This window comes from Gallinula chloropus (genome assembly GCF_964237585.1).
Source record: "Gallinula chloropus genome assembly, chromosome: 20".
Taxonomy (NCBI): domain Eukaryota; kingdom Metazoa; phylum Chordata; class Aves; order Gruiformes; family Rallidae; genus Gallinula; species Gallinula chloropus.
In genome coordinates, this window is record NC_140105.1 from 7,145,764 (window position 1) to 7,170,993 (window position 25,230).

The 25,230-nt window shown below is 40.9% G+C and overlaps 2 protein-coding genes across 2 annotated transcripts in view; both read left to right on the plus strand.

The window, feature by feature from the left end:
* The first annotated feature begins 4,249 nt into the window (after window positions 1–4,249).
* Window positions 4,250–11,082, plus strand: APOH (apolipoprotein H). Its single transcript, XM_084273644.1, has 8 exons — window positions 4,250–4,320; window positions 5,461–5,637; window positions 6,216–6,312; window positions 7,673–7,749; window positions 8,280–8,468; window positions 9,025–9,204; window positions 9,676–9,873; window positions 10,702–11,082. Exons 1-8 carry the CDS (start codon window positions 4,257–4,259, stop codon window positions 10,773–10,775), a joined length of 1,056 nt encoding a protein of 351 aa, XP_084129770.1. The 5' UTR covers window positions 4,250–4,256; the 3' UTR covers window positions 10,776–11,082.
* A 4,467-nt stretch (window positions 11,083–15,549) lies between these two features.
* Window positions 15,550–25,230, plus strand: part of CEP112 (centrosomal protein 112) — a gene marked incomplete at both ends in the record, with an annotated part of 154,418 nt that continues 144,737 nt past the window's right edge. The window contains 5 exons of the mRNA XM_084273526.1: window positions 15,550–15,649; window positions 16,564–16,754; window positions 17,471–17,637; window positions 22,511–22,604; window positions 25,079–25,153. Of these exons, the coding sequence (XP_084129652.1) occupies window positions 15,550–15,649; window positions 16,564–16,754; window positions 17,471–17,637; window positions 22,511–22,604; window positions 25,079–25,153 (627 nt within the window). The remainder of the gene's footprint in view (window positions 15,650–16,563; window positions 16,755–17,470; window positions 17,638–22,510; window positions 22,605–25,078; window positions 25,154–25,230) is intronic.

Below are 25,230 nucleotides of genomic sequence, written 5' to 3' on the forward strand. Positions count from 1 at the left end.
TTTGCTCTGGAGTGGTAAAACGCTAAGGAGAGTTTTGATGTACCGAAAGTGTAAAGTGCATTCCTGCAGCACTGCGCGTTCCTTGGAGGACTTGCATTAGATCCTGACCAGGTCTGAACTCTCTCCAGCTTGTAAACAAAATGACAACCTGAGGCAATACATATCTATCTATATATATATAATTAAAAAAAAAACAGGCCAGATGCTGCTCTTGCAGTAATCTGTGGCATCTGGCTTAATAAAAAGCAGAGGAGTAACGATGACGAAAATCTTGAAAACTTTGTTTCAAGGTTGATAGGAGAAGAGAAACAGCCTGATGAGCACCCTGCCTCTTCTGACCTCTCCCTCCCTACAGCTACCTTCTGCCTTCAGTGCAATTATGTATCCCCAGCCCTGCACTGAGGAAGAGGCAAGGAGGTGGGAAGGGACAAAAAGAGGGAGAAGGGGTCTGTGGCTCCATACTGAGCTTTTACAGCAGCATCTCAAACATTGTCCCCTGTGGACCTGTTCACTGCAGATCCAAACTCCCATAGAGAATAACTTGCCCCAAGGTTTCATAATTTTACGTTCCCGATACAGAAATTTCTGTGGGATTTTTTTAGACGGTGTTTTGATGAATTTATCAGAGAAACAGACTGTTTTGCAATATTTGGGTTGCAGTAGAACTGTGAGAGAGATTTTCTGTGCAGGAAATGAGAAGGCGGAGAGGAGGAAGTACCTTTCAAATGCTCTTGGGTTTGTACGCTGTGAATGTAGTGTATGTGAGAACTAGAACACCTTCATGCCTTTGTGAGAGAATATAGGCCTGATAGCAGCTGAAAAACTTGTTAGAGGCAGACCTCTGACATCTCAGATGAATACTGACTGGGTATGTTAATACTGCCCTTCAGGTAAGCAGCATACGGTCTGGGACTAAAATGATAATTATTCTGCTAATAAGAAAGAAAAAACACCCTGAAACAGTAGTGGTAACTAGGATTGCAGTTCAACCCTAGAACAGTCTACTAAGTGAAAGTAATAATTTTAAAATGTATTTAGACACTGTTCACTTCTTATGTCGCTGAGATATTCTTGTGGGTCAGTATCTGTGTGCTTGCTTCCCACATCTCCAAACAGATGAAATGGAAACTTTTGCTGGAAAATAATGCACTGCAAATGGAACAGCTTGAAGGAAGCTGGAATCTCTATCTCCTGTCCTTGCAGGAGAAGGATGAGATGGTTGGTTTAATCCCAGTCTCACAGCTAGTTTTCATGCCATGAGTGCTGCAGCGAGTAGATGCTCGCACACAGGGCAGGACTGCACTCAGGCCTTGCTTTAATGCTCCCTCTGTGTCCACATTCCAGTGGGTCTCAGAAACATCTACATCTTGAGCTATGTGGTGCACTTCCTGGTTGAAGAACGATCATAAAGTCTCAAGAATGGTGGGTAACACATACCCAACACTCCTTGTCTGGAAGGACAGACTGCCCAGACGTCTGTGCAAGGGTTGGAGGTGTGACATATTCTCCAATATCAGGAAAATTACAGCATCCACTAGAGAAGCAGACAGCCGGATCAGAGGAAGGACCACAGGTCTGGCTCATTAGCTGGGAGAACTGTTACCTTGCACTGACCTTCAGCATGTCTAGTTCTTGGAAACTTTTGCATAATCTCCCCAGGAGACACCAGTGCCTGTCTGAAGGCCTTTGTCTACCTTCTTATTATCTTGTGTCCTGATTATTACCATGTCTTTTCCTATTGCCGTGACAGCTGCAGTTGACCCCTGGTGTCAATGAAGAATGCCATGCATAGACTGTTTTCCATCATCATTTTTCTTTTAGCATCCCTCTACTATTTTTTTTCTCCTTCTATTCCACATGACATTTTAGCCTTCAGTTGTAAGGCCTTTGCTGGCTTATCATCTTCCTCTCACTCCTTACTGAAACCACTCCAATGAGCCAGTGATACTGGTCTCCATCATTTAATTGCTCTATTTTCAAGCACGTGCTCTTGATCTCTTCTGTGCTGCCCTTCATATTTTTATCTGCACAACACCACTCCTGCAAGGCCAGTTCAGTCACACCTCTACTGCATCATCTTTTACCTCAGGCTGGCACAAAACTGGACAACAATCAGACTCTGCAACACTGGTACTCCACATATCCTGCCAGCTGATCCCGCCTCAGGGGCTTCTTGCACAACTGTCTCAGCTTGCAGCTCCCATTTCTTTCCTTAGAATACAAAACTATTTGTGGTAGATACCACCAGTCTGGTCTGTTTTTATGTGGTCACTAATGAAACAAAGTTCTGCTTCAGGATTTGTTTTATAGGAGCTACAATAATAAATAGCACATGTGCTAAATGAGTGGGTTGGATTTGATGGAAAATCAGATGATATCTATAATTGCAAACTAGCACCAAATACAGAAAGAGCTAGGTTGGATTGCTCATGCTCTGCCAAGGTGAATTCATACAATAATAATCACATCTTCTCCAGCTACTGGAAAAGACACAGTTGTTTGTAACAGACATTCTAACGTTTCTTTTTGCAAAGAAATATGTTTTCAGCGACAACCACAACATTGCCAGCTCTTATACAGTTGTTTGAAATCATACTTATATACTAAATACATTCTTCTTTCAGTTTCACAGGCGATTACTCAGTTTTACTTTCCATTTTGAAAGCAGTACAGTCATCACACACAAAATCTGGTGAAAAAAGGAATGTGCACATCATTTAACCCAATATTCTTTTTCTCTTAAAGTACCATAGAAAACTTTTCAGTTGAAGGCTGTGGCTCGATGGTATATGGTAGAGTACGTTCTGCCATCTGCTGAACACAGAGAGAAATGCTCAGATGGTCAACCTGGACATGGATAAAATTGTGCCCATCTATTTCTGTGCTATTTTAAATACAGAAAAAGAATGTAATCAAAATAGCAAGCAGATCTAAGGAAGGATTTAAGAAAGTATTGGGAAGGGAAGAGGTACCTGTGAAATTTTGAGAAGAAAGAGAAGCAGGCTGTGGGAAATGGAGAAATAATCAGATGCAATTACAGAAAATGAAGTAAATATTTTTCCTGTTGATTTAGCAGTGGTACTTTGCCCTTTGGCACTGTGTATTTGGTAAACATTTTGAGCAGGGCATTCACAGCATTTTCTTTCTGAGAAGAATAGTATGTTCCTAATTGTTTGATGTTGTGGCCAAAATCTGTGTTTTAAATGCAAACAGAGAAACTTTATAAAACAAAAATAAACAAACTATTTAAGATCACAGCAGTTAAGAGTTTGACATAACCTAGCTTCTCGTTAGAGCTTCAAATGTCCCTCACTCCCCCTCACAGGCTGTGAGTCAGCAGGGAAGGAGGATACTTAGATTAGAAACACTAAACTGTGGAACAATGATTACACAAATGTTATTTTGGTTGCACTACTGATGCTCCTGCAGTTAAAATCTGCTAAATTAGGAGAACTGCAGTGATCAGAACCTTCGCCGATAGCTGTGGAGTTTTGACTTGATGACCCCAAATCGCAGCACCAAAACAAGTTTTCATACCACCCAAAAATGTGATTTGAGTTTGACCCACCCCAGCACAGACAAGCACAATCCGGACTCATTAGTTCCCTTTTCCTGTGCTGTGATCCCTGCCTCTGCTGCTCTGCGTTGGCTGTTAAATGAAAGATGCTTATTGATGGCCTGAATCTGCCCAAACGGGACCCTGAAGCCTGAAGATTCAGGCCAGATCATCATCTAGTGTAAACTGGCATGAAGCTGGTATCACCGCTGGAGACGTATGACGATACCAGTGTCACTCCAACACTAATCAGTTTGCCTGAGATTTCGTTGTCACTCTCAGGAGCCTTTGGTAGCCAGAGATGTAGATGCACAAGTGATAAACAAAAGCTTCCCAGTGACAGTTCCATTATTTGAGCCGATACCGTACTCCAAACAGCCCCATCCTCTAAAGATGCTGAGAATATTGTTGGGGGTTTTTAAAAAACATCGGTCCCAACAGGAGATGCTCTGCAGAAGGGACTGGAGAAGAGTCATTTCCAGCAGTGAACACTGTCTGAATCCCTGCATTATGTACAAATGTGACATGTGACAGTTGTTTCATCCTTTACTGCAAGAAGCACAAGGGACCTTTTATCTTCTGTTTACTAGGATGGAAATAAGTACAAAGAGTTAATGTGTAACCATCCTTTTGTGGCTGCCTCTATTTTTAAGAGCAGAAACGCTGGACTGAGGGTCATTTGGGCTCGTGGACGGCAGCAATGTACTCCCTGGTGCTGTTTGCCTGCGTAGTTGCTCTGAGCCCCTGTGCTCTTGCAGCAAAAGGTAAGCATCTTCCTCTTTCTAAGGGAAGGGCATATTCTGAACTACGAATGAGAGAAGTTGGAGAAAAGAACCAGATTTTAAAGCCTTCCAACAACTCTGGTCAAGTGTTTTGAAGAGCAATTTTCTCCAAAAGCTTTTTCTCTCTTTTTCCCTTCCATTCCTTCCTCCATCTCTTCCTACAGTGAGGTGAACTGCTGTATGCAAAAGTATAAAATGGAGGGAAACAGAAGGAATAGTGAGAGAAGGTGTGGAAACCAGGTTGCCTACATGTTGGGGGACATTGCATATGTCAGGAGTTAGTTAACCTCACTCCATTGCTCTGCCCAGCTCCCTGCTTTCCCCTCTGCTGCAGGGTCTGCTTGGCATGATTCCTGCCTTGCTTTTCTCCTCCTTTTCCACCCACCAAGAGCACTGGTCCCTGTTTCATGTACTCTCTCCCTCTTTGCTATGCATTTGTACAGCTCAAGCTCTGTGTTCCTCTGTTCTCTCCCCGCAATCCCAGCGGGAGCCTCTCTCCTTGTCCTTTGCAGGAGCACAGTCTGCACTCTCCATTCCTCCCTCGCTGCTCCCTCCTGTTCTCACTCTCTGGGTGATGAGTTGTTCATGCTGTCAACATGTTAAAGCTGTTCTGGAATCAGAACTATCTAATGTAACACTGTCTAATGTAACATGTAATGCCCCACTGAACAGAAAAATTGGGGAAACCAGAGAAAAATAAGTTTAATTAAACTAAATTCCATTTCAGACAGACCCCATCAAAATAATTTAGACAAACTGATATATTTAACTTTTAATCTAAGTCCCTCTCACCCTCTTTTGTCCAAGATAATTGACTCACTTTGCAGAAGACCTCCATAAATCTATTTTGAAGCAGAAGTAAATTTTACTTAAAAAAGTGCCACCAAATCTAGCCGGGGCCAGTGGCAAGAGTTACTGAGGATTTTGAACTGGCTGACACTTGGAGCAGCTATCAGCTGCCTCAGCAAGTTCCGTACCTGCAGATTACAGAAGAACCATTTAGCTCAGGGCAGGAATGTCCTACAGACAGTGACAATATAGAAACTTGTGGATCCAGTTGAGGAAGAAAACCCAGCTCCAACTCACTGCCCAATTTCTCGTAAAGTGTCTCCTTCCCTCCAGTCTGTCCCAGGCCGACAGAAGTGCTATTTGCCACAGTTGATGTGAACAAAACCGTGTATGACGTGGGTGAGCAAATTGAATATACCTGTAGGCCTGGGTTCACCCCCAGCAGCAGCCAGAGGAAGTTCACCTGCCCCCCGACTGGCAAGTGGCCCCCCAATACGCTCTTATGCCTACGTAAGTAAAGCACAGCAAACCCTACTCCTAGATTGACATGCCATGCACTGACTGGAATTCTACAGTCCACGTGAAGAATCTATTTAAACTCATATGGTTCTGTCCTCTGAGAGCTTTCCCCTTACTTATTGGAAGACAACTGGGTGTGGGGAGAAGAGGGGAAAGTATCAGGGAAAGGATTTTCCCATATGTGTCCTGAGCTTTCCCATTTCTTGGATTGTGATAGCGATTAGAACCGGACAAGGTGAACCTCAGTCTGACTGGTCCCAGCAGTGCTTGTGCTCTAATGACACACTGCTTGGTAACACTCAGAGTCATTATACCCCTCCTTGTTCATTGTTATGTCATTGCATAGGAGTTATTTTCTTTGGACAATCAAATCTTTAAAACTAATCACAAAACCTTTGAAACCATTCTATTTTGATAGAAATGCAGAATAGCTAAACTTATGAAATGTAGTAAATGGAGTGGAGAAACATGAAAGGCACCAGGGCCACTTTGTGATCAACTTGTTTCCATTATCCTTGCTTCACAGCTCAATAATACTATCCTTTTTTTTTTTGATCCTTAATTAACAGCAAAGAGATGTCCCACTCCCGGACCCTTGCAGCATGGAAAAATTCATTTTGTAGACTTTCACTATCAGAGTTCTATAAGTTTTTCATGTGAACCAGGGTAAGCGTTCCCTTCCCCACACTGTTAAGTCGAAAGCCTAAATCACAATATTGCATTCTAGTGTTATCTGCTGCAGTACTGCAACTTAGAAAACTGCACACAAACCCCCACCTCTACTTCAGGAACTGAAGAAAAAATACCAAAAAAACCCATATATCTGTTCAGTCTTGGCTACAACATCCTGGAGCTTTGCTACCCCAAAGCAATGTCTTACAAATATGGAAACCATCATAATAGCAGATATTTTAATGCAAAGATTTATCCTGGACTGCTTTCCCCTGCTTTTTAAATCCTCTTATTACATCATGAGATGAAATCCTACAGCAGAGAGAAGATAATCTCCATCTAAGTTGTTATTCTGTTAGACTCTAGAGACTGAAAATTTTGTTTCTATCCCTTTCCAAGTTCAATAAATGAAAACATGAGATTAATCCTAATTTGGTCCCTTGAGCAAGTGCACTTTTCCTCAAGGCTACTTGCCAGTTTTAGAAATGAGAATGCACTTAGAAAAATAGCTACAGTAAACGCAGGGAAATATTTGATAGTAGCAAGTAGTTAATTTTTCTTGGATAATTAATTAATAAACAGTGCTTACCTGAGAATGTCATAGCTGGAACATAGGCTAGAATTCACTAAAGGGTATCAACAGCCTCAGCTACCTCCTTCTTCCACAAAACAGGAGCAAGATAAGATAAAGAATAAATTTAACTATGACACCAAATGTAGCTATGAGACTTGGTTTAATTTTGCTAATTACAATCTACTGGTTTTCAGCTGTGTGATATTGAAGTGATAGACACACAATGAAGATTTCTTTAAAACTCCGAGTCAGAGCTAATAATCTAAGTACAGCTGAGAGAGAGGAGCATTTAGAGTGCATATGGAAATGGAATTGGGCTATCTGGCATGGAAATAAAATAATGCACCTCAGTGACTTTCGTTCTGAAGAGTGCAGAGTTCTTGGCAATAGTTTGATCCTAATTGCCATAATTAGCTAGGAACTCCTCCCAAGAAACCAAAACATTTACATTAGCGACCACACATCAATGCTCACTACTTATATATATCCACAGTATTAACCACTTGTAGAAATGAATATGTAAGAAAGAAGATGCAGCTGAAATGGCAAGACATCTTGTATGGAGCTTTTTGTCTGGGTACCTGCAATACTTCAATGCTAACAACTTTTTGTATTTGAATCTCTACTTCCTTTGAGGTCAGTAAGTGCTAGAGCTAGAGAAAGATTTCAGGACTGGACTCTTAGGTCTTTTGATAAGAAATATTAATCTTTCTTGCAAAGAACAACTTGACTCTTCTCCATGTTCGCTAAGCCTTTTGATAACCAGATTTTTTGTTTTAGTTACGACCTTGTCGGGACAAGAATGAGCCAATGCATGGCAGATGGCAAGTGGACTGGAAGTCTTCCAGTGTGTGAACGTACGTGTTTAAACACTGAAGAACTACGCTCTTATTCAGAGGTTCCCTATAGTGCTGTGCAAAAAATGGTCAGGCAAAATCAAGTGTCACCCTGTACATTTGGTTTTAGGTGTGTGATTTGAATCCTAGAAAAATAGAGTTTAAAGGTCTGTACAAAGGGTGAGGATCAGGGATGCTATTTGCAGCTGAAGGTAAGGTGCTTATCCATTCAAATTCATTCTCCCTGTGCATAAAAGAGGATATTGCCATGCCTTTACAACTGCTGCATGTGTTTCTGCTATAACCTGTCCTGCACAAACGCTTCACTGAAAAAGCAATATACTGCATAATATTGTCTGAAAAACATAGCAAAAATAACAAACTGCATTCTCTGATGCTCCTAAGACTTTTAATGTGAACTTTCTAGTTTGTTAGCAACACTTCTGTAAAGGGCAGTGTGTGTTAGCCTGGCTATAAGCATGTTGCTCCTGTGGTTCTAGGAACAATTTGATCTTTCAGCTTTAATTTCTATCAATGCCCTGTTTTTCTAGCGGTGACTTGTGCGCCTCCTTTACTTCCTGAATTTGGAGTTCTTTCTTACCGTCCCTTAAAGCCTGGAAATACTTTTCATTTTCTGGACACAATTGTTTTTGAATGCATGCCTCCTCTTGCACTTATTGGGAATGAGACAGCTACCTGCATGGACAACGGGGGCTGGAGCAGCATTCCAGAGTGCAGGGGTGAGTAACTCACTTTTATCAACACATACACATATCCCCTGGACTTGTATATATAAAACCATATGAACAGCCTCAGGGGTTGGGGGTTTTTTTTGAATTGTCACTGCAAACATACAGTGGACTTGTTCTGAAAGTTAGGTGTGTGAATGTGAGGGGATTGCTAACAGGGTTGCATGCAACAAGGGATTGACAAAATATTTGCTGCAGGTTATATAAACAAAGGTTATATATAACAAGGTTATATAAACAAAACCTGCTGAATGTGGTTCACAGTGGGGAATCAGAGCCTGGTCTCCTGAGTGCAGCGAACATTTTATTCTACTAAGTGCTAGGATTAATCTAAGAAATGGACAACCTTATCCCTAGTCCTAAGAACTTCACTGGCTTCAGTGAAACTATGCCACATTGAAGTAGGTTTTGGATATAACCACAGATTGTAATAGATGTGTATTTAAACAAGGAATATGTATTTATTCATTGGTTTGTGTTGGTGGGGTTTTTTATTATCTTTCTTCTGGCTCCACTGATAAAGCTCTGGTTTTGTTTTTCCATGCAGTTGTCACGTGCCCCACACCAACAGGAATAGAAAATGGATTCATAGAGTTTGCTGTCCGTAGAACATACCACTACAATGAAAGCGTCACTTTTGGCTGCCAGCCCAGCTATGTGCTGGATGGACCTAAGCATTCCCGATGTGAAAAGACTGGAAACTGGTCCACAAAGCCAACCTGTAAAGGTACACCCCCACTACCCTTTAGAAACCAAGTACCAAATTGAATTTTCCTAAAAGGCCACTGCTCTGGTTGTTCATGAGCTATGATACCTTTGTGCAGGGGTTGTCCTCAAAAGAAAACCAAAGTAGTAACTTCAAGGCCCTGATAATCTAAGACCACTCCCAACGTTGAATGACATATGACATGATGTATCTGGATTGACTTCAATTATCAGCCACGTAACTTTGAGTATTTCCTCTACTCTTCCTATTTAATGTAATTAGAGAATTTTCTGAGGATTGATTTTCACTGTTAGGGGGTTGAATTTCTTCAGCACTGTAATACCAGCAGAAGTACTATAAATGCACAGGACACATTATTTCTCATTCCCAAATGTCACTTGTATGGATTTACAATGAGATCTAATCCACACGCTTTTAAAAATCCAGTTCTGATTATTCTTATGTGTTGCTTGTAACTGGGTTGTTTCACAGGACCATGCAAAATCCCAGTTAAGAAAGCTGTAGTGTTATACAATGGCGAGAAGAAAAGAGTTCAGAACGACCTTAAGGAAGGCATTCTCCATGGTGAAACTGTATCCTTCTTCTGCAAGAATAAAGAGAAATCCTGTGCCTATACTGTAGCTGCTCCATGTGTGGATGGCAACCTTACCCTGCCTGCCTGTTTCAAAGGTATGAGTTAGGGATAACAAGTACTTTAGTTGGGGGCAATGTCATAATTAATCTTCAAGCCCTATTTGACTGGGTAATTCATCTGCCTGACACAAAAGTTACTGAGTATTTGGGAAGAAATGGCCTGAGAAAAGGAGAGAATGCACAGCAAGACTTTGGGATACATCAAAGCCCTGCTGTAATTCCTGTCGTTCTAGGAAGGGGCCAGTTAGAGGTGGCCTAGCCCAAAGAAAGGCCATACATTAAGTAGTCTGGGATTTCACAAATCCTTGGATCAACATCTTCTACAGGGAAAAAGATCCCGAATACTGCTGCAGCCATGAAAACCTGATGTTTTCACTCCCATTCTGGCGAATTATTCCCACCCTGTTCCCAGTTGTGCTGAGTGGTAACACACCGGTTCTAACTTTGGACCAAGGGTGTTAAAAGGCAGCTGACATTCATAGCCAGGAATTGACGCTGGCAGGACTAGTTCCCAGACACACAGGTTTTTAGACAAAACAGGCAAATACTGCATTTTTTTGGCAAGAGGAAATGCTTTGCATTTGTTGTATCAATATTCCTTGCATACAATATTCATTGTAAGTTTTATTTTCACTTGTAAGTGAAGAACTACAGCCTATGCAGGATGAAAACATCTTTCCTCACATTTGGTTTGGCTGTTGATGGGTGCAGCTTAGCTTTCATTGAAAGAGAATTAAAACAGTGTTTCTTCTAGAGGTTTTACAATGATGCAAGGACTGATTGCTTACCTAGCAGGGTCTGTAACACAGTGTTTTCAGCCATCTCATGTCTCAAGAATTTAACCAGAGTTCTTGTTTTCAACAGAACGTGGCTTTTTTTCATCTCTTGTGAAGAAGGACCCATCAGACATGAAACCATGTGAAGATCAGCATGACTAAGAGAAGTGATACAGTACTAAATCTCTGCCTTACTGAGACAAAACACTACATATAAAAGAGGAAGACTTAGGTCCCATGAGTATAAATTTCCAGGCAAAGTGGGGACTCTGCTCTTTTCCTCACCACCATCCCTACCAGCCTCTTGCACAAGCTATGACACATTCTTTCAGCCATTAACCTTCATTCTCTTTCTCTGCTATTCAAAATCCCCGCAGTATTACTCCTCTTTCCATACTTCCAGCATTTATGCAATTGCAAATGACTTTCTCCATAGCAATGCCTCCACAATAAAGTAGTTGTCAGCCAATAGTGTGCTCTTATTTAATATTACCTAATCATCAATCAAATCCTTCAGCTCTTAACTCATTTATAGAGTAAGGCCTTCATCATTAGTAATTAGCTGGGTTCCGATTCCATTACCACTCCCCTGTGATAGGGAACGGACCTTTAATTACAGACAGAAGGAGGTCATCAGCCTAGGGTTTTCCTGAATTTACCTAAGTGGAAAGAATCAGACTTCCAAATGAGTTTAGATGCCCAGTGTCCAACCATGGGTCAAGTAACAATACCATTAGAGAACAGGCTCTTTAACTTTGAAAAAAACCCAAGAATTTGCTAGTTACTAAGATTATCTAAGTTTTTGAGATTCCAACTTCACTTGGAACTGTGGCTTTAAAAAACTGTTAATTTTTACCACTGTTTCAATATTATGCAATGTAACTGATTCCTTTAAAAAAAAAAGAGAGAGGGAGAGAGAATTGTACAGCATTGAGCAATAATAATGATTTCTGGTCATTAAGTAGCTTTGAAGTAAACTGTACTTTTAATTTGATTTATGATACAGGAAGTTCACTGGTATGATCCAGCCTGGCAAGTTTTGTGCTTATGTCTGTATTTTGATTCAGGAAAAAAAATAATAATGAAATTTAAACATATTAGAAAGTCATAGAGAAATATTTGGTTTTCACTTAGAATAAATTGTCATATGTGGTTCCCTCTGAAGTATAAAAGCCTTCTCTGTGGTTAAAAGCTGCACACTAAGCATGCTACTGTAGAACTTTTTAAAAGGAAAAAGATTTTTAAAATGTTTAAAATTTAACATTAAGATCAAACTACTTGCACGATGCTGCAGCTACCATTAAAACACTCTGAACATACTCTCATTATCGTTTTTTTCTGAAGCCTGCACATGAATATTTTAAGAGTATGACTGATATAATTTGTTCTTACACTTCCTATTTTTAAGGAGAGATTTAGGCAGCTATTATTAAGTATTTAATACTTTGTAGTCATCAGCAATTTAATTCTCTAATCTAGAGATAGGCAGACAAATTCATGCTAGCACGAAGAGGGTATTTCGTTGATACAATGTGCACTGTTTCAGTGTTTAAGCAGGACTCTTGAATGGTGTTCGACTTACAGGCCAAGAAATTCATAACTTTGTAATACAAACATGGGTCAGCTGGCAAGAACCTGTCTGGAAGTATAGTCCCAATGTTGTGTGGGTACATCTCTGGGATCAGGATGTTCAGAACGTTAGCTGAAATACCACAGTTTAATATTAACTTGTCTTTCACAGCAAAATACCATGAAGTTGGCAGTAGTAAAGTTACCATTCACTGCCATAGAAATGCTACTGTTCCCTGGAAGTGTTTGAATTTTCACAAAAAGTGTGGCCTCAGGAACATTCAGATTTTCCTAAGCAAACTTTCCCAGTTCTAAGTACGGGTGCAGCAGGATAACAATCGCTCACATCAGCTGCCCTGCATCCTAGCTGCACTTGCAGGATTTGAATATTTTAAAGAATCACCTTTAGGAGCCAATGTTCACATGCTGAATTTATTATCTAGTCTCCTGAAGCAAGAAGAGGGAGAAAAAAAAATCTGTGACCTGGTAAGTCTTTGAAGTAGCGAGGTGTTTGTGAATCACAACTTTTCAGACATGAAAGGTTTGCTGAGGTCTGAAATAATGTATTGCAACTAGAGCTGTTCCAAAGGCTGGTATGAGTGAGTGAAACTTGTTTTTTTTTTTCTTAAGATGTCTGAAAGAATGCCTTAAGCTGTGCTAATGTTACTTGTGGCAACCTGCTGAGACTGTTAGGGAGATAAGAGAACATGGTAAAGGAAAGGAAAGGGAAAAAAAAAAGAATACTGAATGTGTTTTACTGAAATGAAGGTACTTTTACAATTCAAATTGGAAATGTGTTCAGTATTCTGGTTGGGCTGTCTATGTGTTCTACAGTCATCCATCATAGGGATTTCCTTCGGAAGGTCAGTGAACATCAGTATTCATCATGTCCTTTGGCTTTGGCTGGAGACAAGACCTCAGTCACTTCTTGAATCTTCTTTCTTTCTTTTTTGGACAGAAGTTATGCAATTGTTAAATCAGTGCAGGTAGGCTTCAACCTCTCTGGCCACCCTGCTCTGCACCAGTAAGCAGACCTGGAACTGGAGCTCTTCTTTCAGGAAATTTGTCCTGGACTACTGGTTCCAATTCCTTTGGGTCTGCTCTGCCACTTACTCTTTTTCACAATATATCAGCTAATACAGTTTCTCAAAGTATTTTGCGATGAGCAAGACAGTTATATTCAAATCTGAAGGCAATGTGCAGACATGTATCCTTGAACAATGACAAAAAGTTGGCTTAGAAATTTCAACACTTTCAACAACCAAAAAGGTGATTTGCAAAGCAGGACAGAAATACAAACCCCGCTGTATGCTGACGTGCTGCCCTTGAAAAACCTGCCTGAAAGAGCCCCAGTGTCATGCCCATTCAGTTTTCCATATTCCACCCACTAAAAAACCTGCTGTCTGTCTCCTGTGATTTGAACTGACTTGAACTAATTGATTTCATAATGATTACAAAATTCCCATCTCAACTCTGGGTATCTGATGTGGTGATTCAGAGGTGGAAAGCTGAGCAAGTGCAGCTCTTTGAGCAGCCACCCAGCAGTGTTACTCCATTGTGAGAATCTTCCACTATTTTAAAACAGATTAAAACTAGTCTTACCTTACAAAATATATCAAATTACAATTATTTTAAATTTGGAATTTAAAGACAGTAAATAATCTCTGTAATCCCCTCGGGAGATTTTACCATGGATTAAATATCCCAGCACTGATTTTTCGCACTTCTATGCAAATGTTGATTCAAGGAGCCAGGTGCAATCTGAGCCGGCAAACAGTGTAGCTGTCAGCTGCCACCGAATCAGCTGTTCATAGGAGTTCTATGTCCTCCTTAAACTGAGGGGCCCAGAACTGGATCCAACATTCCAGATACGGCCTCACCGGGACAGAGCAGAGGGTGAGAAGGACCTCTCCTGACCTCCTAACCATCCCCCTTCTAACACACCCCGGGATGCCATCGGCCTTCTTGACTATGAGGACACATCGCTGGTCATGGGCATCCCGCTGTCCCCCAGCAGCACCCCCAGTTGGTAATTCCCGCCCTTACACCTCCAAGGCACAGTCCTACTCTTTCGGGCCCAAGAGGTTTTTTCCGTTACCGGCTTCTGGGCACAAGCAACTCCGCAAACTCAACCGCTGCTCCCGCACGCCTCAGAGTTCTCCTCAGGGTCACCGGTCGCCTCAGGCTTCCCGCCCCGGGGCCGGGCCTGGCTGTCGCCGCCTGCGTCGCCTGGAAACCCGCGAGCGGCCCGCGGAAACGGAAACGCGAGGGGCCGGCAGCCGGAGGGGGCCGCCGGGAGCGGGGGTGGGGTCGGTTTGAATCGTTGGCCGCTCGGCCGGGCTGGCCTTATCCCTGCTGAGAGGTGTTGGGACTTGCCGGCTCGGCTTGGTTTCTCCCCATCCCTCGGAGCCAGGCCTGGGCGCCGCAGAGAGCGAGGTAAAGGGGGCGACATGTCCCGGGGGCCTCCCCTGCGGGAGGAGGGCCGGGGGCGGCTCGCGGGGTGGGTGCCCCACCGGGGTGCGGGGTCTGGGAGCGGTTTGTGGCACCAAGTCCCGCAAACTCCATCACGGCGGCGGTCGGGACAGGAGCTTTCGCTGTGGGGAATCGCAGCAGGTCAGCTCTGGGCGTACGCGGGGCTCCTAAAGCGGTTTGTTGAAGACGGAGGAGTAGGAAGGCGGCTGAGGCGGGAGGCGGGCAGCCAGGGCCCCCGCGGCTCGGGATGCTCCAGCCGGGCCGGGGGCATAACGGGGTTTGTCCGCAGGGAGAGGCCCAGCTTCGCCAGGCTACTATCTTCAGCCTAAGTGGGCAAAGAACCTGCTAATTGCGAACTCAGATGTTCAGCCAGGATGCGTAGTCCACCTGGGAAGTCGGGGGGGGGGGGGGGGGGCGGGCCCGGGGGACGAGCTCATGTTTGGCCGCTTTCTCAGGGCTGCTTCGTTAAATCCAGTTCCAACAGCGTTTGTTGCTTCTGCTGCTTCGAACTCGTTGGTTTGATATGCTGGTTTTCCTTGCTTTTCTTCCCTTTAAGAAGCAACAGGAGTGCTAAGGAAGAGAACCAGGCACAGCTCTGAGCCTTTCACTGGGATGTGGTAGAGAGATGTGTGTGACTGAACCTGTTCTTGGCCGTCAGCTGTTTGTTTTCAAATCCAGACACAATCCTGTGTAGATTCCCTTGGCAATCTGTTGTTTGTGGAGAACCACTCTTGTCCTTGGGTTAATTTGAACATAACAAAATATTTAGGTTCATTTCTGTATAAGACCAAAGTCTTTGCGTGGCCTGAGGGGAGCGTGGGTTTTGTAATGGTGTTTCATCTTCTCTGCTTCTCTCTGGGTAACTTTGCAGGTTGCTTCTGGTGTTTTTTTCAAAATGAGTGGTGAAGAGGAAGCATGGGAGAAGCTAGATGCAGAGCTTGATGTCCTTGTTGTGGATATGAAGCCTCGTGTTCTAAAACTGCAGGATAGGTCAGGTAAATATGTGAAGAGTTTTGATTTCAGCTTTTTATGGCATCATGTGGTAAAATGTGCTCATGGAGAAACACTAATAACAAAGTTCTAGGTTACTGATAATCGTTCTGTGTACTTGTATCGCTTTCTTTAACCAGCCACTGAATGTCTGATGTTACAAGGCATGTTTTGTACATCTCAGTCTGATTTTTATATATATATTAGGTGCCTATAAAAGCTATTGCTGTCTCGGTGATGTAAGTGGGCTTTTGTGTAAATACACTAACTTCCCTATCTCTAAAATATATTTGCAGTCTTGTAAGTGCAGTCTCAAAACCCATGTGTTTTAGAAGCTTGTAGTTTCTACTGAATTACTTAAACAATCAAGGTTTTAAAATCTTAGGAGTGCATAATAATATAAACATCTATGAATAAATGATGGGTATAAATCAAATTATTAGAACAAAGTGGTTATTATTAAAGGCATGAACTCTACAAATTAAGATCTTGCTTTGTAAGCCTTTAATCAAATTACTCATCTGGTAGGAAAGCTTGTGTAAATAGATTCTTTAAATGAATGGAGATTTAGAGTGTGTTTAAAATATTAATGCTCAAGCAAGCTGTATGTTGTAGCTGAAGGCACCTCTTGCAGTGAGTTCAGAATTCCTGGTGACTTACATGTTCTCTGCTTATTACAGGTTGATTCTGAAAATGCTGTTTCTAGTAGTCTCGTAAACTTCTGATAAACATGAATTTGTAGAAAGTATTCTTGAATGACATAAACTGAAACTATTAATAAAGTTTGGGGTTTTGGGGTTTTTTTTTGCTTTAAACTTTTGGATAGGTGGGAAACACAAAATTGGCCATCAGCAATGGCTATCAATGTCTTTGATTTGCTGTGAAAATGTATAGTGGTTATGTATATCTTTATTTTTAGAACGAGAAAGATGTGCACTGTGGATTAAAAAACTGTACGAACCCTCAGGAGCAGGCACAGGAGTAGGGGGAAGGAAGAACAGGAACTCATATGCAAAGCTTCTGCTCCACATGCTGAAGCGAGGTGTGCTGGAAGGTCCTTTTACATATAAACCTGAACCAGGAATACTGAAAACTCTACCTTCATACATGGTGAGTCTAACTTTTTTGTGAGACAAACTTGCTTAAATATATTCTGAAAATACTTTTAAGTCTTTGGTTTGGTATAAATGTGAAAAACAATTACTAGAGTGGAATTACACATCTGTAATGGTATTTATGTTGTGAATCTTGTGATTGGTGTTGGAAAATATTTCCATGTGTAAAATCTTTTATGAAACCTTTTCTCCTTCAAAACTCAGATTCCACAAAGGCTTATAAAAATGTGGCTTCTGAAGGAACAGAAAGTTAATTTTTCTCTAGTTCTTTGAAAGGGTGTAGTAAAATACTCTTGAGGCTATGTTTTGTCTTAATTAGCAGATAGTCCTCCTGAAAGGAGTCATGTGCTTAAATGAGGTGCAGATAATAGTCCATCTTTCTATGAAGGAAAAAGTAACAGTATTTCCCATAGTTATTGTTAAACTTGCAGTTTGTTTTCTGAAGATTTAAATGTACAAGGTCAATCATTAGCATCAGCTTTAGTGAGATAACAGTCCTCACTTAGGCTGAAATAAGTAGACTATCAGAAAACACTTAGACAATTGCCTGTTGTACTGATTTCCATGGGTTGGCAAGGTAATATTTGCATTACATTAGACTAAGGATTTTTATACTGCAGATATTCCTGCAAGAAACAAAATTACCAGTGCAAAGAATATGTTTGTGTTATCATATTCTAGCATTGGCTTTTGCATTTATTTTAATTATAGTCAATTTATTTCGATGAACCAAATTCAACAAGAGTTCAGAGTAGTAGCCCAGACTGCTTACCTGACCGGGTGGTGGGAGAGCTGGGAAGCAGTGAATGTAAGCATAAGGAGTCACAGAAGATGTCTTCTAAAGAGGAATCATCTTTAACAACATCACTTACATATGGGTAAGAGTTATCTATTTGCTTTTGTCACTATTTGCTTCGTATTCAATAGATCTTTGATATACTCTGTGTGTTTGAATTTGTGTGCATGAAATTATTAGATGCCCTCATGGACTCATTTTTAGTGTTTGTACTTTATATATGCAGAAACTCTGGTAGCAGCTTATACTTTTCTGTTATTACATTCCTCCATTATGTTGTCTTCTCTGGCTTCTGTAAGTCATATTGTGTGTCCTATAGCTCTATGCTCTTCCTCTTTCAGACACAGACACGTAGTGTGGAGAAACCAATAGGCCAATCTGATGGTTTAGCTATGAGTGAAGAGAGGTTTTTGATGTGACTTGGACTGGTGGTTACTGTGGGGTACTCATCATTTGCACAATTAATCACTGTCTGCTTTTGATAACATCCTCTGTAGACTTCAAAAGTAGACAGGAGCAATTGTTCTGACATTCTTAATATCTATCAAATAAGCTGGTGCTCTGATTATGTTTTTCAGATCTCAGATGTTATGGTGGCAAAGCACAGTGGTCATAAGGCAAGAGGCATAATTCATGCAAAATTACTTAACTGGGAGAGGGAAGCACAGACAAATGTGGACAGGCAGTAAGGAGAAAACGATGTGGTAAAAGACTGTACACATACAGAAGGCTCTTGAGCCAGTTTTTTCTTAAAATCTATCAAAACAGTTGCTGTCCCCTTGGAGTTGTTGTACAGTCCTGTTTTCTACATGCTGATGCATGGAAACTGGTAATAACTAAGGAAATTGAAGTGGATCAATGTTCACTATTTCTATACAGTTCCAAATAAAAGGATCATACAGTAAGCAAGTGACAAAAAATGTGGGGAGAGTAAATCATAGAATGGTGTGATGGGAAGGGCCCTCAAAGTCCCCCCCAGTGCCACCCCCTGCCATGGGCAAGGACACCCTGCACCAGCCCAGGATGCCCAAAGCCCCATCCAACCTGACCTTAAACCCTGCCAGGGATCTAGGGGCAGCCCCAGCTTCTCTGGGCGCCCTGTGCCAGGGCTTCTCCACCCTTACAGGGAAGGATTTCTGCCTAATATCTCAATTTGCTGTCTTTATGTTTAAAGCAATTACCCTGTGTCCTATCACTACATTGTATTATGTATAATATTAAAAATGCTGTTGCCTAAGTTCATAATGCTGAAAGGAGTTTTATATCAAATAGCTTTATTGGCTTTTTTCTGTAGAGAACAGAAATATAGACAAGTATACTGATGGTAGATTTAAAGGATATTCTATCACTGTTGCTCACAGATACTTGTTTAGAGGAAAGAGAACAGTGGCTCCATGCAGATAAACAAGTTTTGCTGTTATGTGAGAAACAGAATAATTAGATGTGTACGAAGAAAGTGGGATTTGATCCAAATTTCTGCAAGCACATTAGTCCTTACTGAACACTTACCTGCTTGTCTTGTGTTTTCATCTTGGCTTATTTTTGAAATAGCAAGATTTCATGAAGCTTGCAGGAAATATTCTGGATTATAGAAAGTCAGACTGGACCAGCTGTACTTATTAAAACCTATGAGGTTCAAAATCAGAGCTGCTGCCTCTGGGATGCTATGCTGTGTAGTTTTGTTCTTCTGTGTGGGGAGGGTTGTTTGCAGTAACTTTGTCCTTGTCTGAATAATCTCTCTCTGGGTTTGATCTAAAATGTTTTCATTTATATCATGCTGTCTACTACAAATCCATGTGCTTTGTTGGTGCCTGACTTAGCACCCCCTGTGCCTAAATCCTGTGTGCTTGTCATTAGGGTAACACCAAAGAATCCAGTATTGCTTATTTCCACTTGTGCAGCAGAATCCTGAGGATCTGTGGTTGTTTCTTGCTATGGCAATCCATTGGAGAGTCTCTGTCTGTAGGTTTGCAGGAGCCAATAAGCTTAAGCTGCATCCTTAGTGCCAGTCAGTTGGGTATAGAGCTGTTTACAAAGCAGGTAAAGGGACGAAATGTTCAGGCTGTTGTTTTGCTGTTGGCTACGGATCGTGGCCCTGCAGTGTTGAAGGTGTGGCAAGCTGTTCAGCTGGACACTGCTGAAAATCATACAACTGGGCTGATGAAACCTGAAAGTGAAACTTAGCTGCACAGGCATGGCTCTGCTAGCAGGTACTCGGGCCAAGGATGGAGCGGTGTTGAAGGAAATCTGAATTTCTGTTGGCAAATAGAAATCTTGATAGGTTTCTAGATTGCATGAATTGATCTTCACAGCAACAAGAAACTTCTCTTCCTGCAGAACTCCCACAACAAGAGGTTGAAGGTGAATGCTCAGTTGTTCTGTTCTGCAGCAATAGCTTCTTGAATACTTATTTACGTGTATCAACATCAAGATGTTTGCTATACTTGCTGTACAGGTCCCGTGTTTTGTTGTACCTGCAGCTCTGAGGGAGCTATCAGGTCAAGGATGAATTTCTGGAATCTGCAGTTTGTGGGAAGAGCCAGCAGATGGGGATCTTGTAACGTTATACTTGTCTCTTATGCCGTATGTATCTAGGAACCTATCTGCAAGCGTGCAATAGATGTAGTTGGATGAAACATTTGCATTCCAACCACGACTCAGTTCTTACAGATAGACTGTAACGCTTTTTCCGGGCAAAATAGACAATGTCAGTGAGAAATGTTCGAGTTTGTAGATGTTTATTGATGTTTTTTTTATTTTTATTCTTCTTAAGATTCCCTTCTTTAAACAGAGGAAACTGATAGAGAAATTCTTTTTGTAGTTACTTTTATCTTGCAATACACATACCTCTGTGCATGAAGATTTTGGCTTTTCTGTAGGAGGGTATTTAGCTGGCTAAATAAGTAGTAGATAGACAAACCTTACTGGCAATCAAGGGTGTAAATTAATAAGACCAACTCAGCTGGTGCTGGGCAGGTGATCTTTATTTTGAAACCTGAGAGAATTTGGTTTGGGAATGTGTAGTTTGGTTTGAATAGAAACCTGGTCGTTCTGACCCTGTGGGAAAAGTCTGCTGTATGTTTATAGATTATGCCTGAAGAAGTGGTTAAAGGTTAGTGTGTAACTGTGCTGTACCAGGAGTGAGTTTCCCTTACTTACACTAGGAAATTATTTATTAATCTCCTTAATTGGCAGCAAATTGCTTCCTTCTCCCATGCTAGCTCGCTGGTTTGGCTGAAGCAGGAGGTCACAGTGCTGGTGTTGAGACTGACTGTTCTCCACTCACCTGCTGTGGGAGGGGAAAAGCAATAACTCTGTGATTTGGGGAGCCTGGCTTGTGTTAACAGAAGGCTAGAGAAGGGAGCCAATGAGTCATGTATGCTTGATATGAGCATAGCTGCAGTCCATCTTTACACAAAATTTCAACAGACCCTTATAGGATCAAGTAAGGCAACTTCCTTCTCACTACTTCAAAACAGAAAATAGAGATCTCAGAACATAACTAGACTTTTCCCCCAATTTTTTTTTCAATTTAAAAATATTACCAGTGACTTGGGTTGAATTATTGATAGGACATGAATGCTGTTTTCACTCACTTTAAACAGTGGGAACTTTAATTGAATTGTTAGGTAACCTGGGTATTGTTCAGAAAAGAAGTCTGATTACAAGTGCAGGTTTACTGACAGGTGAAGATTTCCCCTTTTAATGAAAGATAAAGATAACTTTGTGTCCAATGAAATCTTGGTGAGAAATGCATGTTTTGCAATGCTGGAGACAGTCATTGTATTATATTTCTTCTGATCTTTTTTTTTTTTAACCTTTTAAGACTTTGCTTGTCTAAACTGTTTACTGCTTTGTGATTGTTATTTTGCCTCCATGGATGCTGGTGGTATTTATTGGTGCTGGAAGGGAAGGTATGCTCCCAGTTGTTGTATTTCACAGGTCCCTGCTGTGTGGACGAAAGCTGAGGCAGTGTGTGCTTCATGAAAAGTTTGCCTGTTTGTCTTTCTAAAAGTGACTAGTTTACATTGTCCATCCAACAGTTGTCTTTCTGTTCATAAACACTTAATTTGTCTCAGTGTCTTTTTTGGCATCACTTAGTCTCTAATTTGCTGCCGGATGGAAAGAATGAAAGGTATTTTAATGGTCAGACTTGATTTTAATACAGCATAGTGAGTCATAAGGAGGTGAACGGACTAACAGGAGGCTTGAATTATTGTAATACATGTAGATTTGACATTGGAGTGTATGCTGGAGGGTGTTACACCTCTGTTTTGCTGTATCTTGCTATATCAACTCTTCTAACAAATGCTTATAACTTTTGTTTTGTTCTGTTCCTTTTCACTGTCCTATAGTTGATTGAGAAAGGTGTGATACACTTGACCAGGTGCATCAGGGAAGGTTATCTTCCCCTGTGTGCTATTCCTGATTTCTCTGTGTTCAAATGCTTCATTTAACAGAAGCTTTTTTAAAAAAAATCTCCTATGGTGCAGCCAACCATCACTTTCTTTGTTTTGTCTTCTCGAAGCTGCTAGACTTTATCATATGTCATCTGATATGTTGAACAATTTTCTTTCAAAAATGTCTCTTTAGAGCAGCCTTCTCAGTTTAACTTTTATTAAGATTTGTCCTAAAATTTCTTGGGAGATGCTGGGTCATGTCATAACTAAGAAATGCAAAGAACACCTTAAAATACACTGTGATGTGCATGTGTTTTCTGGTGTCTTTTTTGGGGTGTGTTTTGGCTGATGGGTTTTTTTAATGGAATACTTAAGGGTTTTGTCTGGTTTTAATGGGAAACTCTTCTTTTTTATTCTCCTATTTTTGATCTTTACATTTTGATAATTTATTTCTCATATATTTTGAAAGATTTTATTTTAAGATTAACATCCTATGTGTGCCATGAGTTTGTTAAAATTAATTCTTATCTTTCTGCTTACCCTTTTTAATAACAGGGAAAGACTCAAGTGTCATGAGAAGCCAGCACTGAGATCTCATTCTGTGAGTCCTCACCAGACAGATGAAGATAACTTAGCCACGCCATTGTCTGTAAGATGCTTCTCCTTTTTGTCCTTACCTTGCTCTAGTTGCAATGAATTGGGTTTTTTATATCACCATAAAGCTGTTGTTTCTAGCTGCATGAGTTGTGATCCCTGCCTACAAGTGCAGACACTTGGGATGGAGTGATAGGGAAAAACTAAAGCTCATCAAAATCTGCCCTCTGCAAGTGCAGGGGAAGAGCATTTCTTGTAGGATGTTCTCACTTCATCCTAATGGTTGACCTCTCTAGTGTAGTGTGTTTAATGTCTGCTGCATTGTTTTCCCTAGGCTTGGCACACTGACTGTATTGACATCATCTTGTGTTTTGCAATAGGAGATTAAAGTAAGCAGCATAGATGTCTCTGGCTCTGGTTAATCATGGTTGTCCTCTCAAAGACTGAATTTTGGACTGTTCATTTTATCAAACTTTCCACAACTAGCATTATGGTTGATGGAAGGACACTAAACAGGCTTCATGTAAAAAAAAAAACCCTTTTAGTCCAAAATATTTAATGATACTGTATGTATAACTGCAGGCATTTAACATGAAAACCACTCCTGACAAATATTTGTTATCACCAAATAGACTCTTTTCCTTTGTGAATATGTTCTGTAGCTTTATTGTGTCCTGTCATTATTACTGGAGAGATCATTCTCCTATGGTGCCTTCAGCAGATCCAGTGCTTCTCTGACGTCTCTTTCCTCCATGAAACACTGGAATTGTTGTATGTACCTTATAGGTCTGCCCACACTTGTATTTTGATTGTATCAGAGGAACAGTTTAGAAACATTGCAGCTGGAAGTGGGCTGCTGACACCTGAGCAGTTCCTATAGACTGTTCTTAATTGTCTTTACTGGGCATAATCAAGAAATTCTGAGGATGTGAAGTGCAAGCAGGGTGAAAGGGAAGCTTGCAGCTGGGTCTGTCTTTCTGAGGCATTTGTGTTCTGCTGTGCATTTGGGGTAGAGGATGTTTTATCATGGCAGGCTACCAATGGTCTGTGGGCAAACACTGAACGTCTCTGCTCTAGGCTCTGATTAGTATGAATGTATTTATAATGTGTGTGTTGATTGTATATATACAAATGTAACTTTAAAAATATTGCTATAACTAAAAATAAAAACAGATGCTGGATTTACTAAATTTCTCCTTATTGGTTTCCTGTTTGTTTTACTTGACTTAACTGTTCCATAAGAAATATTTCTTTGTTATAAAGAAAAGGATTTCCTTAAGTTGAAATCTGGATTTAAAGTTTTTAAACTTTAATGGTTTTTAGTTTTGGGGTTTGTTTTGGTTTTTTTTTTTTTTGGTTGGTTGGTTTGTTTACTTTTTGTTCCTGGCTCTGCCAGAGGCTTCCAGGGCACTATTAGGCAAATCACTGCATTTCATTGTTCTTCAGCTCCATATACTGGATTTGACTGTGATTATAGTTTTAAAAGGGCCTTTAAGTGAAATAATCCTGTCTTGATTTGCCAAACAGTTTGATGAACATTTGGCTGGCTGGAACAAATAGTATCTTGTTCTGTTGTCAGTGATGCACAGATGTTCTGGCATAATTGAGGCCCAGGTAGAGGAACAGGGAGTCTTTTAAGAACCATTAAGAACTGCTTAAACCAAGTGTCGATGAACTGGAGTCAAAGCTCCACTCACTGTGTGCTCATAATGAATGAGCAGGTTCCAAAAAGGGGTGCTGGCATGCCACTGCACAAACCTCTTGCTAGCAAAACTTAGCGAGACAAAGTAATCCACACTTCAGTGTTCTTTAGAAAAAGAGTGTGTTATCTCAGTTAGGGCAGCTGATACAGATAATTTTCCTTATTTGATATATTAAATAGAAGCAGTTACTCTTACCCACAGGAAAAAGCCTTCTGACAGCCACAGCCTTGAACAACAGTAGTGACCATCCCTACTGAATGCTGGGAAGCCTTTCTGCAAAGGGGACCCTTAGCCCTGAGCTGGGCAGCTCTTACTCTGTCCTCTGCTTTTGCAGTTCTGCCCACTGGAACTATCCCTGTCTTGCTCTGGTTTCCTTTAACTTCTTTCTGGTTTATTGTTATTGTTATTATTATCATTTTATTTGGAGGCTGATCGGGTGATCTGTAAATTCTGGATTAGCCCCACAAAAGTGACAGTGGAGACTGGCTCACTTCTGGAATAAATAGGTTGCTTGAAGAGTGGAGCATTTCGACTCTTGTTTAGTAAACTCACCCTTTGTAAAGGAGCCTGTTGCTTTGGAAATAAGTAAAATAAAGAACAACAGCAAAGTCAGGAGGAAGGCTAATTTATCCTCTGAATTCCTTTCTTTGTGCAGTATCCTGCTGGTAATTGAACTGTTCAGAATCAGGCTGTCAGAGGTGCCATGAGGATATTAGGAAATGCAGTAGAGGCACTGCCAAGTCTAATGAGAAGCTTGCTTTTTTTTTTTAAAGCTGATGTATCTGTCAGGTCTTCTGATACCTTGTTTGACCTTTTTATGTTCCAGGACCATCGTCATAAAAATCCCATTTCTTTGGATGACAGTGACTTTGAAGCACGTCTCAATAGTTGGAATCTTGGGGTAAAATAAACAGAATACATTACTTATTTATTGATCTGAAATGAAAACTCCTTAGTAACATAGTCTGCATCTCTGAA